Source organism: Quercus robur, chromosome 3 (genome assembly GCF_932294415.1).
Source record: "Quercus robur chromosome 3, dhQueRobu3.1, whole genome shotgun sequence".
Taxonomy (NCBI): Eukaryota; Viridiplantae; Streptophyta; class Magnoliopsida; order Fagales; family Fagaceae; genus Quercus; species Quercus robur.
Window position 1 is genome coordinate 62,968,930 of NC_065536.1, and position 16,175 is coordinate 62,985,104.

At 34.9% G+C, this 16,175-nt stretch overlaps 1 protein-coding gene across 6 annotated transcripts; it reads right to left on the bottom strand.

The window, feature by feature from the left end:
- Positions 1–450: 450 nt before the first annotated feature.
- LOC126718815 (disease resistance protein RUN1-like) lies at positions 451–11,061 on the bottom strand. 6 transcript variants are annotated; one of them, XM_050421169.1, is made up of 9 exons: positions 10,428–11,061; positions 9,060–10,200; positions 8,555–8,827; positions 7,697–8,464; positions 6,350–7,590; positions 4,154–4,216; positions 3,072–3,317; positions 2,592–2,794; positions 451–802 (listed from the first exon to the last, which is right to left on the bottom strand). In XM_050421169.1, the coding sequence occupies exons 1-5, from the start codon at positions 10,934–10,936 to the stop codon at positions 6,697–6,699; spliced, it is 3,585 nt and encodes a 1,194-aa protein (XP_050277126.1). In that variant the 5' UTR covers positions 10,937–11,061; the 3' UTR covers positions 451–802; positions 2,592–2,794; positions 3,072–3,317; positions 4,154–4,216; positions 6,350–6,696. The 6 variants fall into 6 exon arrangements, with proteins under 6 accessions (XP_050277126.1, XP_050277121.1, XP_050277123.1 ...); XM_050421164.1 differs by having other exon boundaries at positions 3,064–3,317; XM_050421166.1 differs by having other exon boundaries at positions 3,064–3,385.
- Positions 11,062–16,175: the final 5,114 nt, after the last annotated feature.

Below are 16,175 nucleotides of genomic sequence, written 5' to 3' on the forward strand. Positions count from 1 at the left end.
CCTAATGGGAGTTCTTACAGCTTAAGTAGCATAAGTTATAATATAAAAGAAGCAATTAGGCATGCTCCTGGGATAGAATGCAATGTTGATGCATCAAGGAATAACCGGCTTTATCTTCGTGTAGACACTATTGGGTCACAACTCATCAAATGTCCCGTGCTACCAAAAAAGGGTTATGCCTCCAATATTAATTTCCCTACCTTCTAAATATAATAAGAGGAAGAAAGTGGAATGTCTCTCTTAAGCATCTTTTGCTAATAGTGAATTGGATATTTCGATTGTTGTCCTGCCTAATTTCCAATCATTTATATTCTCTTGTGGCATAATATAATCTATGGAAAATAATAATATCTATTATGTACACCTTTACATTGAAGAAAAATAAAATTTTCATTATAGAAATGAAGTCTCTGAATCTTGATTCATATTCTGTGGGTTACTATCAATGACTTTATATTGAATGAGGTTCTTTGCATTTTTATTAAAATTTCTCTAAGAATCTTTGTTAAAAAGAAAATCCTAACTGGCCAATCGTTATGACCTTTGGGAGCATGATACAAAAATACTGAGAATGTTTGACCATGGAATAGAAATAAGAAACCAAGCCAACAAAAACTTAGGCAAACACGTCCCAAAAAAAAAAAAAAAAACATTTATGCAAAAAGGTTCATTCTATTACTTTAATTTAGTAGCTTTCCTTCTTTGTCATTTGAGTTACAGCTTATTGGCTTTTTCCAATTACCTTCTACAGCCTTTAGGGTGCTATCTTTAGAAGCAACTGCCACAGTAATACCTTCAGCACCTGTATATAAAGAACAACTTTAACATTGATAGTGCAACGAAATAGTCACTGAAACCATGACCATTAGAAAGAATCAGATATTGCCATATTGGTGAACAAAGGATAGATGAAAAACCAATCTTAAGAAACCAAGTTTGATTAAAAAATATATAAAATTATTACTAAATTACTTCAGAGATACAAAGTTTTTAAAGAATTCAAGGCAGAGAGGTCCCAAGTTCAGGTGCAACAGTAGTTACTTTTGGCATTTCTGGGAAGTAAGAAGCACTTTAGATTATCAATCACCATATTTGGCATGTAAGAAGCAATTTAGGTTATCAATATTTTACATATTTTAACTTCCTAACAATGGGGAAGAAATACACTTTCTTTATCTTAGATTTAGGCTTCTTATAAACTTCCTTTTCCTCTTTCAGTAACAACATCACCACCTTAACAAAAACAGTCCCCATGAATCAAAATTCCAAAGCAAATCTAAACATCCCCAGAAAGCATATATTAATCTCCAAAAGGAATATAAGCAAAGCACTTACCAATAGGACTACTATATTAATAAAAAATCTTTTGCTCAAAGCCAAACTTAACTAAAAAAATTTAGTGAAGCCCAGAGGAAATCAAATGCAACCCATGTAATGGTAATGATATAGCAAAATTGTATTTCTATTGCAATTACAGTGCATAATGGTATATTTATTATTTTCCATACCTTCTGTTGTTTAGTTTGTAAAGTTTATTTAATACTTATCCCTCTAAATTGCATTACACGGGGTATGTACATTGTACAATAAAATCTGGCTAAGCATTAGAACACAGTCAATTATTTAAGAAAAAGAAAAAGAACGTTGGCATTGTTTCTTGGTTCTCTCAGTTTGCTATTTTACATAAACAATGCTTGGGGCACAAATTCTAGATAAGATATCATTCATGAATTCAGATAGAAGTTTGGATACCAAATAACTTTCACTAAGGAAATATGGTTCTAGTAACCTCAACAGAAAATTGCAAATCCTTTCTAGCAATCACAGCAGAGTAGGACAAGATGTGAAGAACTTGAGAGAGAGGGAGAGACTAACAATTAGATAAAAAGGTAGATTTAATGCTAAAGTATGATAAACCTATACCAGTTTTCTATATAACATAAACAATGCTTGGGACACAATTTCTAGTTAAGATATAATTGGTGGATTCACATTGAAGTTAAGATACAAAATAACTATCAGTGAGGATGGAAGGTTTTCTATAAGATTTTTTTACCTTGTACTTCCTGAGTGATGGAAATTTTGGTTCAGGCAGTAAGGATGGAGAGTTTTCTATAATATTTTTTTACCTTGTACTTCCTAAGTGATGGAAAGTTTGGTTTATGCATTCTTACAAATACTTTGAGGGAGCAGATGACACATGCCACTAACCTAAATCTTCAAAATGTAGTACAACTTTAAACAATGAATAATTCTTCTTCTTTCAATTCCAAATTCATTGAAAACCTAGCACCAAAAAAATAATTAAGCTCCACAAAGTTCCACACTACACTCCAAAATTATCACACCAGTATATCTCAAACCCAGTAAAAGACAACACAAATTACATAATAGTTACTAAGTATTTACCATCTAAGCACTCTAAATTATCACACTTGAGCTGACCCAATACAGAATATTGCATGCTAAATGAAATTAAACAACTCCAACCCCACCAAAATAAATAAGAACATGAAGCATAAAGAAAATTTCCAATACCAATAGCAGGAAAAACAAAGAGAAAGTAAGAAAAACACAGAACGGATACTCACAATGTGGATCATGTGGTCGTGAGAGATGCAAAGGAAGTATAGCAGTGTAGCTTGCTGGGGACATTGACCAATAATATTGAAAGCCAAATTGAGAGTATGCAAACTTATGCAGGTTTCATGGCCTGAGATTGACGGACCCTCTACTAGTAACCTTTTTTAGAATATTCATAACACTTTTGGCTCTGTGACTTAATCGAGCGAGTCTGCATTGGAGGAAAGAGAGAAAACTGAGAAGAGCAGTTATTAAGTGGTAGTCGAATGGTTGGGTTCTAAAAATAAAGCATTAAAAAATTAAAAATTAATAATGGTTATGTGTAAATTTATGAGACCTCTAAAGCTGACGTGGCATAATTGTAGAAAGTCAACAAAAAGACAAACACTTCAGTTTTATAGTATTGATAGATAATGAGAACAAACTAAGATTTTTGAATGGCTTGAATTTTTAAAAAATGTACAAAATGATTTCTTATACCTCAATACCTCCACATTTCTTTTAATTTAAACATGTTGTCTTCAGGGAATGCATACAGACTACAAAAGTGGGAGCCGAATCTTCACAAGTTTTCTTGTGCTGAACATACTGATTAGGAGCTTTCTCACATTTTCCTTGTTCATTGTCCTCACTTTTCAATCAGATCCCACTATCCAATATCTTACCTCTACTTTTCAAAAGGAAGCTGCTGTAGCACTTGGGCTTTGTTGATAAACAACAGTACTAACCTTCAACTGTTTATGCAAAAAAGCAAACATTTCATGTGACACTTATAAAGGAAAAAATAATGGTGCTAGATAACCTGTTTCATAAAATAAATAGCAGTCAAATAATGATTATGTAGATTTCCATTCTTAAATTGCTAATAGAAATTGCAAGTGCAGGCAAGATTCAATGTCTAGAAGCAGGGGAAAAACACAGAGAGAGAGAGAGAGAGAGAGAGAGACTTAAAAAACAAAAAAAATGGCCCTAATGCTCACACATAGCAGAAGAAAAGGAACAAGAGTACAACTAAGCCTAAGATACAAATAGTTCTAGGTCTAATTATTATATTCAATTGCTCCAAAAGTGTCTTCCACTATCTTTAAGGGTCCAGTACCGCACCACCTGATGTAATATTTTTTTACCATAGGTACCTTGGGGTTGAGGCAAAGGGACTCATTACAAAGCATTAGCAATATGGAAACATCTTGACAAAGTGTGGAAAACAACATTTGCTAGAGGACAGGAAATACTGACCTTGATTTTCAGATAATGCATAAAGTTATTAATAAATTTGAGCAGGCTAAGGCATAGGAGTGATAATCTAGACATTGCCTCACATGTTTAAGGGCACAAACTCCTTGAAAAATTATATTGCAATTGAATTATAAGATCATGAAAAGGCATGTAATATGCAAGGAGGAGAGAATATACGAAAGTTTTTTTTTTTTTTTTTTTTTTTTTTTTTCATACTTCATGCATTTGCCACATCCCCACAGAGCTGATAATTGATGTGTTTACAATGACACAAAGTGAAAAAATCTGTCAGGGTTTTGCTCGATAAAACTATAGAAAATAGACATTGTACCTGAAATTGAAGCAAAACATATCTCAGAAATTCATGGTCATGCCATAGGATGGTATAGACAGGCTGGATGAGAAGAGACAAACCAAGGAGAACATTTAGCCAAACATATAGAATATAAAAAAACAAACTACAGCTATCTATCTAACACAATTAATAAAAAAGTATAAAAAAAGAAGGATTCCACTAATAAATCACAGTAAGGAAAAAAAGCATCAGTTAGATTCCGCATTGTAAACTCTCTTCTCACCAAAAGATTATCATTTAATACTTTCCAAAGGAAAATAAGCACTTTGAGAGAGGATTAAGCTTCCATAGGTCGGCCCACATTTAAGAACTATGTCTCAGAGTTCTGCTTCTTCCATATAAGCATTCACAATGGAGAAGCCAGTAGGCTTGGTTGACAGTAACAAGACCTGACTGATTCATGGGGCCTAATTAGTTCAATTGCACTTCCCGACCTAAGAGTTTGCACCTTCTAAATAATAGAGTTAGCTACATGAGATGCATATCAATTCCTCACTAATGCACAATTTCATTGTGAGGTAGCTTGGTCAAAAAAAATCAAAAGCCCTTGTAATGTGTGGATAATTACCCGCAGACACATTGGATCTTACATTAAGCTAAAAGTCATAGTTATTAGGAATTGAGTTCCCATTTCCTACCAGCCATTTAGCTTCTTTGAGAACAGACAATCCCATTGTTTTTTTTGATAAATATATAATTTCATTAAAAATAAGAAAGTTGCTACCCTAGTACACAGACTTGACTCAAGTACAATTTTCTTTTCACTTCTTATATAACATGAAAACTTCCTAGAAAGAATCTGGACCCAACCTCAGTTTCAAGATGTGATAGTATGATTTCCATGGGTTGGTAAGTAATCATTGTATCAATATTATAATTGCAAGTTCAACGCATAATACATATATACAATTTTTAAAAAGCCTTTTTTTGTCTTTTGACATGTAATGAAAAGTTATTTACGAATTGAAGTTGGGTTTTGGGAGTTAGTGAATGACCTGTCTAATTTAAAACTTGAACAGTGGTGCACCTTGTGACACTTTGTTTTCAAGGTTTTAAAGTCCTTAATAACAAATGAAATTTCTCTTGGGCATGTGTAGTCAAGTTTATTGTTTGTGAACTCTCTTGAACTAGTTTGAACGATGCTATGAAATACTCTTAGTCCTTCAGCTCCTCCCCCCCGGGGCGGAAAAAAAAAAAAAAAAAAAAAAAAGAGAAATAAAAAGCCTTCAACAATTATGTTTCATCTATTAAATAAATTCTTAAAATACACCCACATCCATTTTTATGAGAAAAAATATATATATCAGGATTAAACATGATCTGAATACAATATCAAGTGAGGCCTGAACCCACATTGTTTATCTGCATGATTGTGAAGCTTCCCCTTTCTCTAGTATGGACTTTGGGGAGGGGGGTTTGGTATTGGGGTATTTATGTTAGAATACCACACATTTTATGAATTGAACAGAATTTTTATTGTTGAGACAATCCATCTTTTTTTTTCTTCCCCCCCCCCCCCCCCCGGCACCCCCCGGGATGGGTACTAGCAGTTTTCTCATAATCAATCTTTATTTCTCTAAGAGCATTCCCATCCGGGATTCCAAAAAGAGTTCTATTTTACAACCTCAAAACCTACTTTATCTATTTTACCATCTTATTTTACAATTCACTCAACATCCTAGTTACTATTTTTATATATAACTCATTAAAATAATATAAATTATACCATTAAATAATATAAAATATTCAGTTTCTCTCTATTCACTTCCATCTCTCTTTCCCCTCAACCTTTTTGTCTCTCTCTCCGGCAAACCCACCTTCACCTAAACTCACGGATTTTTTTTTTTTTTTTCCCCTTCTTCTTCCTGCAGAATTGCTGGTCTGCAAACCAGTTTCTTGCTTCCCCTGAGTTTGGTTTTTTCAGAGTTGTTATAATTTTTTTTGCATAAAAACTGGGATATTTATTAAAAGATACACAGAACACATAAACAGAGCTTTAAAACAAAACAAAGCAGACACACAGGATTGAACAAAACACAAAACTGATACTACAACTACAACTACAGGACAGAACAACAAAACAATACACTTATAAGTTGATATGATAATGATATCCATTGCCAATGGGTAAAAGACACAAATGAAACAGTGCTACTAAAAAGGGAAACATACCTTGGCATCAAATGAAAAAGAAACTGGACAGAAACAAAAGAGGAGAAGCAATTTCAATGTGATTTTTTTATTGAGGCATATTTCTTCTGAGTTCATCAAAATGTCCTCAGTTTCTTCGATGATGAATAGAGATTGAAGTTGACAAAGTCATGGGCCATTGAAGTTGAAAACAAACAAAACCCACCACTAATGGTTAAGCCAAAATGCATATCTTCCCTGCCCAAGGCTAAGTTGTATTCATCTGTTGTATCCATAGGAAGCCCCACCTTTTTGTTTTTTTACTCAAGAGAACAGAATGAAATGTTTAGGCTGGTAGGCACTAAGGTCTAAGGGCCTCAATCACCCTTTCAGGAAAAATTTCCGGGGCTGCAAAAGCAAAATAGCTTAAAAAGCTTGGTGGTTGGCCCAACTAGCCAACTCATGCATGACATAGATGTGTCATCAAGGACCAGAGGAGACTGACATTCTTCTTTATCATCAGATCCACGTCCAGCAGTTAGAAGGGGCAAGTTAGGTATTACAGATTCTTGAGGAGGACAAGTGCATTCTACGTGGACCCCCCACCTTTTTATGAGGGTGGGATTTAGTGGCTCAATACAAGGATTGGGTTCAACATCATAATGAGCAAAACATGTTCTATATGTAACCTCAACGCAATTCTGGTCAGTTGGATTTGATTCAATCAAATGCTGCTGCAGAAGCCATTGACATGGAGAAAATAAGAACAGATGATTATAATTATTTTCAGATGGACGAAAATACCCATATTCACGTTCTTCACAACCATTGATGGAAATGTAAACATAACAATCATAAAAGCGCTTATGTGCCTCATCTGGTCCAAGAGCAATACAGACAGCCAATTTTGGGAATTTGCAACCAACCCAGAATAATATGGAATTTTCAACACTTTGATGGTTGAACCACTTTGGAATCTCAGTTCCTGGTACATAAAGAGTATGAGCAATGTCCCCATCTTCAGATTCAACACCCTCAGTTTCATTCAGGAAATAATTGGATAACTGTTGATCCATTGATATGTCCCCATCTTCATATTCAACGCCCTCAGCTACAAATGGTAAATAATTGGAGAACTGCAGATCCATTGATATGTCCCCATCTTCAGATTCGGCACCCTCAGTTTCAGATGGGAAGTACTTGGTGAACTGTGGATCCATTAATTTGTTGCTTCTTGCATTACCACATACTCTATTTGGTAAAATCCCTATAATTTCTATTACCTGCATGCAATTAGTAAATTCAAGATTTTTCATTTAGCAAATCTTGTAAAGTATTTATAAAAAGTAACAAAAATTGTTTCTTTATATCTTAAAGAAAGAGAGAGACCTGATTCAATAGTCCACTTGGTGATTGAGAATCCAACAACATGCAATTCTCTGCAAGAACGGTTCTTATAGATTGGGGAAGTCCTTGAATTTCACAAAGAAGCTTGCAATTCGAAATTAAAAGTGATTCTAATCTGGGAAGTCTGCTAATGCTTTCAGGGATGGTAACAATATTGGTTTCAGATAGATCTATCATTTCCAATGCGGGGAAGTAATCAAGCTTCATCAAAAGATCTAGTGGTTTCATCTTCACAAACCCATATCCTGAAGAGATATCAATAGAATTGCATGTTGGTCTCAATTTGGTAGTAGTAGTGTCCAATATCCGAAGCTGTTGCAATTTATAAATGCTATCTGGAAGATCCTGGAGGTTTTTGCATTTATCAAGGCTTAATGTCTCAAGCTTAGTGAGATACTCAATTGATGAAGGCAACTCCCTAATGCCACTCTCACCTAAATATAAAATCTCTAAACATCCCATTTCTGAATGAAAATTAGGGAGGTTCTCAAGCCCTGAGCAGCTAGTAAGACATAAATATTTAAGAGATTTCAATCTGAGTTGGCTTGGAAGAAACTGAAGTTTTCTGCAATGAGCGAGGTTCCATCTTTTAAGCTTTTCAAGAGATCCAAAGCATTCATCAATCTTAACTAAATTTTTACAAAAAGAGAGGTCCAAATTCTCTAAATTTGGGGCCCATAATTTAGGTAATTTCGTAATAAATTCACAACATTCGAGATTGACATCTTTCAAATTTTCTAACCGCCACTCCTGTAGGGAAAACAAACCAAAAGTTAACTACAACAAAATTTGAAATAAAAATTTAACAAAATCCCAATTTAAAAATATACATAATCATACCTGGTTGATTAGCTTCGGCAGTCTAATGCAATTACGTGGCATCTCAATAGCAACAAGTTGTTCGGGAAAATATTCGGACGGCCAGTGAAAACGATAATCGGGCCACTTAAGAAGTATTAAATTGTTGGGAAGAAATTCAAGTGGTTTACAAATATGTACATTCTCAACTATTAGAAATTTGAGATTTTCCATCCTTTTGAAAGCTCCAGTGTGTAGTTGCACCTCTACTTGTTGAGGCGAATGCAACATTATGCCTCGAATTTTTTTTGATCCCTAATTGGAGAAGCATCAAGTAAACCATAGAAAATAATAGAATTTTCCAAATACATAAATATTTTGAAATTAAAATAAATAAAAAATAAAAAAAAAAAAAAAAAAAACACCAATAATACTGATGAACTAATATTTTATAAAAAGTTAGAAAGAAAGAAAAAATACAATACTTTCTACCTAGTGAAAAATAAAAAAATAAAGAGCAAAATAATTGAAGAAAAAGAACTTATACCTTATTTCTAGTTAGTACTTCAAGCGAATCCTTATAACAATATAACCTACTACGTTTTCCGAGGTTGTCTGGTGCTTGTTGTCGAACAACTTCCTTGCCCATTTGTTGTATCAAGTCATGCATTGACAATCTACCATATTGATCAACAACTATGAGACACTTATTAACAAGTCTCGGAATACCAGAACTTGGATATAATTCACAAGCATCTAATATCTTTACAACATAATCTTTGTACCATCCTTTGAAGAAACACACAATATCCAAAAAAATATCTTTCTCGGTGTCATTCAATCCATCATAACTTACTCTAAGTATTTTCTGAATGTCTTTATTAGGAATTTTTTTATACATATCTAATGCACTTTCCCATTCATCTTTAGCTTTTCCACACAAATCACGAGCTATTATTTCTAGAGCAAGTGGAAGGCCTTTGGCAAAATGTATGAATTTAGTTGCAAGTTTAGAATAATCTTCATCCAACGGTTTGTTTCGAGGAAAGGCATGCTCTTTAAAGAGTTGAAGAGCTTCACGTTTGTTTAATTGCTCGACCTTGAATTCCTTGACCTTGTAAGTTGTACAGAATTTTTCTTTAAGGGCAGCTAACCAGTGTCTATCTCTTAATGTTATAATGACTCGACTTTCGGGAGCAAACCAATTACATTTTCCAAGCAAATTTTCTATTCTTGTCGAATCATCGACATCGTCAAGAATTAAAAAAACCGTTTTACAGCAAAGTCTCTTCTCTATCAAATTGATTCCTCTAAATCTGTTGCCCACTTTCCAATTACCATCCCCTAAGATGTCATTCAGAAGTTGCTCTTGTAGTGTGATTATGCCAGCATCCGTCCCCAAATTTTCTCTAACATTCATTAAAAAGCTGCTTCCATCGAAATGTTTAGCAATTTTATTATAAACAGCTTTTGCAATTGTAGTCTTTCCTACTCCGGGAAGGCCATAAATCCCTACCACGCAAAATTCATCTAACCCAATATCTAAAAGTGACTCTATGGCCTCTACACGAGAATTTATTCCAACTGGGTATTCAGCAACATATAACGGCGTCCAATTCAATCTAGCATTTGATATCTCTTCAACAATGTTTTGTATGAAGTCAGATTCAGATTTATATGTAGCGAAGCTGACAATCACAGAGCATAAGAAAACATATAATTAGATAGAATAGCAGATGAACTACGAATTCAAGATAACTAGTTGTGAGTTATAACAAACAATTGACACGTTTTTTGATAAAGTAAATGGAATGTAATTCATATATTTTTTATAACTGTCATTGATATTACCATCATATTAGCAGTACAGACTCAGTAAAAGCATGAATCATAATACCAACAATCAGATACATACCCTTTCTTGTAATGCCACCCAGATGCATTAGCTGCTTTTCTTAGAGCATCCCTCCAGCTCTGCACCTTGTTCTTGTTATCCTTCAACTTCTTTTCATGTTTAGCGAGTGCTTTTCCAAAGTTCCCCTTTTGATTTCGTATTTCTGATGGATCAATATTGTAAAAAACTGGACAAATTTGAACCTCCGGGTCCTTTTCATTACACTCAACAATCTCAGCAAGTTCATCCAAGCACCATATGGAGTTGGCGTAGTTTTCAGAGAAGACAATAACCAAAATCGATGAATTTTGGATGACTTGGATAAGTTCTTTCGAAATTCCTTCTCCCCTATGAAGTTTATCATCGATGAAGGTGTTGATGCCTTTGTCGCACAAAACCTTATACAAATGGCTGGTAAAACTTTCGCGGGTATCTTCACCTCTAAAGCTCAAGAAGACATCATAGTTCCATCGGCGAGTGGAAGAAGAAGAAGAAGAAGAGGAGGCTCCTTCACTGTTCAGGAAAGTCATTGATAGAATCGAATAGACAGAGATGCCGATCTGACCCAATCTTGGTGGAGTGGAGGAGGACGAGCGGCGGTGGACAGTGAATGCCGATCCAACTTCCGCTGATCGATCGAGGGTGTAGTGGCGGTGCGGTGGAGCAGGGCGGCGATTCTTTCTCGGCGATATCTCTTCCCTTTTCTCTCTCTGTCTCTATCTCAGTGTGTTTGACAAAAAGGAAAGGCCGTGCGGACTTTTTTTTAATGATATGTTTTTATTTTAATAAAAATTAATGTCAAGTTTTTTTTAAGGAAAATTAATTACAGGTTAATGAATAATAAGAACAATGATTCAATAATCCCTTAAATTAAGATTAGGTAGGTTTAATTATTAAAAAAAAATTAAATAGGTTTTTCTTGAAATAAAATAGAAAGAGTAATTAATAAGTTAATGATTGTTGGTAGGAGTGGCAAAGCAAGCCCAAACCAATTTGTCCATCCAAATTCATTTGCTCACCTAAACTCACCCACTCTAATTGAACTCAAATTCATCCAATTATTAATTGGTTTAAATGAACATCAACCCAATTAGACCCAATAATTATTAGGTTTTAACTAAAAACCCATTAAGCCTCGTTTAACCTAAAAACAATATATCCAAATTCTATCCGGCCCTTTCCATTAAAAAATACCCTAACACAAGATCTTCATTTCCTCCATTTTCTCGGCCTCTAAACACTTCTTTCTCTTTCTCTTTCTTGCTCTCTCTCTTTCTCTTTCTAGCTCTCATCTAGAACTCATGGAATCCATTGGAGTACTCATGCTCATCCCGATGAACTCGTACCTAAAGCAAGAGCTTGAAGAGGCAGTTCAACAAAACGCAAAACGCAGAGTTCAGCAACTTCCTCGTACTCATTTCTCATTGACGGCGACACCTTAGTGTCCTTCATCAACCCACCAGGGTAATCATATCATTCCCTCTCAACTATTTGATTCGAATTTCGAGTCATAACCAGTACCAGATCCAGGATCTCATGCCTTAGAAACTCATCTTCTTCGGGTTTCTCTTTCTCTTTCTCTTTCTCTTTCTCTTTCTCTTCCTCTTCCTTCTCTGCCATACGGATCCGAATCCCACCTGCTCTAAAACCAGCCCCCTCGTGGGCCTCCGATCCGAGTTCAAAAAGGTCCAACACTACCTCCGCGGCGCCTTAACAATCCTCTATGATTGCTCTTTTCGAGTCTCCCAGTTTGACATGCTACCTGGATCGAACGTCCACTAGTGGGGCTCTGTTGCGCCCGACTTCGCCAACCTCACTGCCAACGGCTTCGTCGTTTCGAGCAAACCCTAAATGACACCTACACCAACGCTACCTTCATCGTGCAATTAAGAAGCAATGTCACCTGGGGTCGTATCCAAGTCCTCTCCGTTTGGGACCACTCCACCACCTTCGATTTCGGCCACCACCTCCGATCTGTACATGTCGCTACAATCTGCTAAACTTTTTTTTTTTAATTATTATTATTATTATTGTTGTTGTTGTTGTTGTTGTTTTTATTTTGATGATTCTCATAAGCTTTTTATCTCTGAGACGATTGATTAGTTGAGTTATTTGTTATTCTGTTAATGCTTCTGATGTTAGTAATATTAGTTTTCGTTATTGATTTCCTATTTGGTTGCTGAGAAAGCTGAGGGAAAATAGAATTTATAATTATTTTTATTTTTGTAATATTATTGTGATCTCTGAAAATTTAGTCGAAAAGAGAATTCAAGAAAGCGTTGAGATTTTCACTTTAATGGCATTTTTGTAATTTTGATAATTGGGTAATTGGGTAAGTTGGGGTTTACTCATAATAATTGAGTTGGGTTAAATTTGAGTTAGAAGCAATTAGTTAAATGGGTTTTAATGGGTAAATGAGTTTTATATACCCAACATAATTATGCCTACCCCGAACCCACCCATTTGACACCCCTAATTGTTGGGGGCATTTTTCGTCGCCCATATGATATTAGGGGAGTCAAGATTGAGACTTGACGGCTTAAAGGCTATCGATGAAGTATGAAAGGCCCACTTTGCTCAAGTTCTAGGTTGTATCCAACAAAAATTATAATAAGACCCTAAAAATACCTCCTACAAAGATAAGCTAGCACAAAGGATGGCCCACTATAACAAGTGTTTAAATAATAATCTAGCAATAAGCAAGAGAAACATCCAACGGTAGATGTTTGGGAAATTAATAAATGTATTTACGTAGTAAAAATTATGCATTTTTTCCATAGTTGGTTAATATAAAAGTGGGTCCATTATAACAAGTACACAAGAGAAAAAACGATTCATCAATGATTATGCCAAACCTCTAGCGGTAAACGTTTGACAAGTTAATAAGTGTTTACATGGTAAAAATCATATGTTTTCCTTATTATTATTAAGTCAACATAGGGAAAAACTTCTATAGTATCCAAAACATTATGGCTTTCATCATAATAGCAATAAGAAAGGATTAAAGACTTTATAATTACAAGTAAAAGAGGAAAAAATAGGATGGAATAAAGGGAGAGAGAGAGAGTGTCCATCTAGTGCAGCAAATGTTTAAACAATATCTCCATGTGCCATATCATGCCCATAATGATGAATGTATATATGTATAGTAAGTTATGGAAATGACTTTATGGAAGTATGAGTGAACATATGGAAATATGGAAGAGAGATGAAGTGGTGTTTAACCATTTTCGGGTATGGTGTAAAGAGGGGTTGTTTATGACTATTTTTAGGTGCTAGGATTTTTTGAGAAGATAGAATGTGATGTTTATGGGTAAGTGTATATGAGCATTTATGGACTAAAGTCTAGTTTCTGAACTAAGGGACTAACTTATGGGTTGAAAATAGCATGATGGGTAAGGTTTTATGATAAGATTGTTGTCTTCCATGAGTTTATGGTAGTTCCCTTTTATAGTGAAGTTTAACGGATTGATTAGCAAAATATATAAAGGACCAGGTCTGATAGTAGCAAAAGCCTAGATATCTTTTATGAGATTTGGCCCAAAATGGTGAGACTTGCTTTTTATGTGTTTTGCTTATTTGGGTAATACAGTTGGAGGCTGAGATGCTCCTAATCTAGGCATTAAATGTTGGGATTTGAAGATTAATTTCGCCCAATAAGATTAGAGCAAGTATGAGGATTAGAAATCTTGCTTGTTGCCACTAGGATCAGAGTTTAAGAGGATTGGTTGACACTCCAAGCCAAGTGTCAACCATTGATGTCTCTGCTGGAAGCTTCTACTAGACGAGCTAGTATATGGTGTACCTGGCATATATGCCAGGTACAAGATAAAATTTTCGCTGCTGGACACCCCATTATGCCTTCCAAACCAATTTTTCCTAATTTTCTCCTTTAGGACTCATGGGCTTGGTTTATGAACCAATTACATACATTTTTAATAATAAAATAAACTATTTGGTTGAGGATTTCATGAGCTTGGAGGTCTTGGTTATGGCTTCCTTGAGTTATGACCAAAACTTAGGGAAAAATGGTATTTATTACCCATTTGCCCTTAGGTGTCAGCCTCTGGTACTGTTCACATCAGAGTTAGTAGTGGGATAAGTGGCCAGCTCCTAATTTGGTTTGGGAGCTTAGTTGCTTTTTGAGGTGACCTCCAGCAGAAAGCAGAACTAAATGGAGTTCTCCAGTGGGGTCAGTTTGCACACATGAGCTGTTTTGACTGAGATTTCTTGTTGGGCTTGGCCATGAGGGCTAAGTATTTTGGTGGGCCTCTAACTTGGTGGTTCTCTCCACTTGGACTTATCCTTTTGCTTTCTCATTGTGAGCCCTACAAAATGGACAAAGTTACCGTATATTGCCATAGATTTTTATTCTACATGGGTTTTAGTTGTTAGTAGAAATAAAATGAATCCATAAGCTTTAATAAATATTTATGATAAGTTTTGGGTATTAATTTACATGGGTTTTAAATAACAACTTGTATAGTTTCTCATAATTTTTGCTATGGATTATTTTTGTAAATGATATTTTCTTTGGGGCTTTTAAATAATGACCTCCAATATTTCTTGAGAATAATATTTATCATGGGTTTTAAATAGAAGCAATATTCATGGGTTTCAAATAAAAGATGGCAACAATCACTATAGTGGAATAATGTGATATTCTCATGGGGTTTTCTATAGATAATCATAATAAAGTGAATAATTATCATGAATTTTGAAAATAAATATTAAAAATGTATAAGATAAATAGTGACCATGGGTTCTTATATAAATTCCATGGGTTTATAAATGGTATAAATAAACAAATTTCATGCGTTTAAGATAATCATAACTTTCCATGAGCTTCTATAAGATGATTGCCATGGATTTTGAGAATAGATAATTCATAAATTCCATGAGCTTGTAATATTATAGTAATAAATTTAAGAATCTAAAGTATTGTTCATTATTTGACTTTTTTTTTTTTTTTGAGAAATGTTCATTATTTGACTTTTAAGAGAAATAATTATGATATAGTATTTTGTTAAGTATTAACAACCTTGGGCTTTTGATAAAATAGTGTCAAGTAATTAGCTTGGGCTTTTGATATTGCCAATGAGAATTAGGCTTTGATATTGCTAATAAGAATTGGGTTTTAAATATTGCCAGTAAGAACTGAGCTTTGATATTGCCAATGAAAATTAGACTTTGATATTGTCAATGAAAATTGGGTTTTAATATTGCTAGTGAGAACTGGGTTTTGATATTGCCAATGAGAATTGGGCTTTAATGTTGCTAATGAGAATTGGGTTTTGGATAAATAAATTGCATTGGGTTTAAACCATAGGCTTTGATTATGGATTTGAATTCCATTGATAAAATTGCCATAGGTAGGGGTGTCCATGCAAACCGAAGACCTGCCGGAATCGACCAACTCGATCGGAACCGACTCGTCACGGCCAGGCTGACACCTCTAACAGGTCGGTGACGGGACTCAACTGTCAAAACCTAACTCCGGCGGGTCGAGTGGCGAGTTTCGTCCTTAAAAACTCGAGCCACCCAACTCGCCGGACAAAAACTCAAAGAATGACGAAAATCACCTAGATCTGGTGATGATCTGGCACTTCTGAGCTCCAATCTGGCAACGTTTAGGCTTCCTTCACTCAGATCAGCTCAAATTCGGCCAAGATCTGGTCTGTTCCTTACTCAGATCTACGTAATTCCGGCGAATCCAACCCAGATCTACTCAAACTCGGCCAAAACTCCGGTAAGCCCAAATCCAACTTA

Excerpts from the sequence above, each read along its gene's own strand:
- LOC126718815 (XM_050421165.1), bottom strand. The coding sequence starts at position 10,936 with ATGACTTTCCTGAACAGTGAAGGAGCCTCCTCTTCTTCTTCTTCTTCT. Across the intron at positions 10,201-10,427 it reads GGGTGGCATTACAAGAAAGG|CTTCGCTACATATAAATCTG; the intron begins GTATGTATCTGA and ends TGTGATTGTCAG. Across the intron at positions 8,828-9,059 it reads AAGTACTAACTAGAAATAAG|GGATCAAAAAAAATTCGAGG; the intron begins GTATAAGTTCTT and ends TTCTCCAATTAG.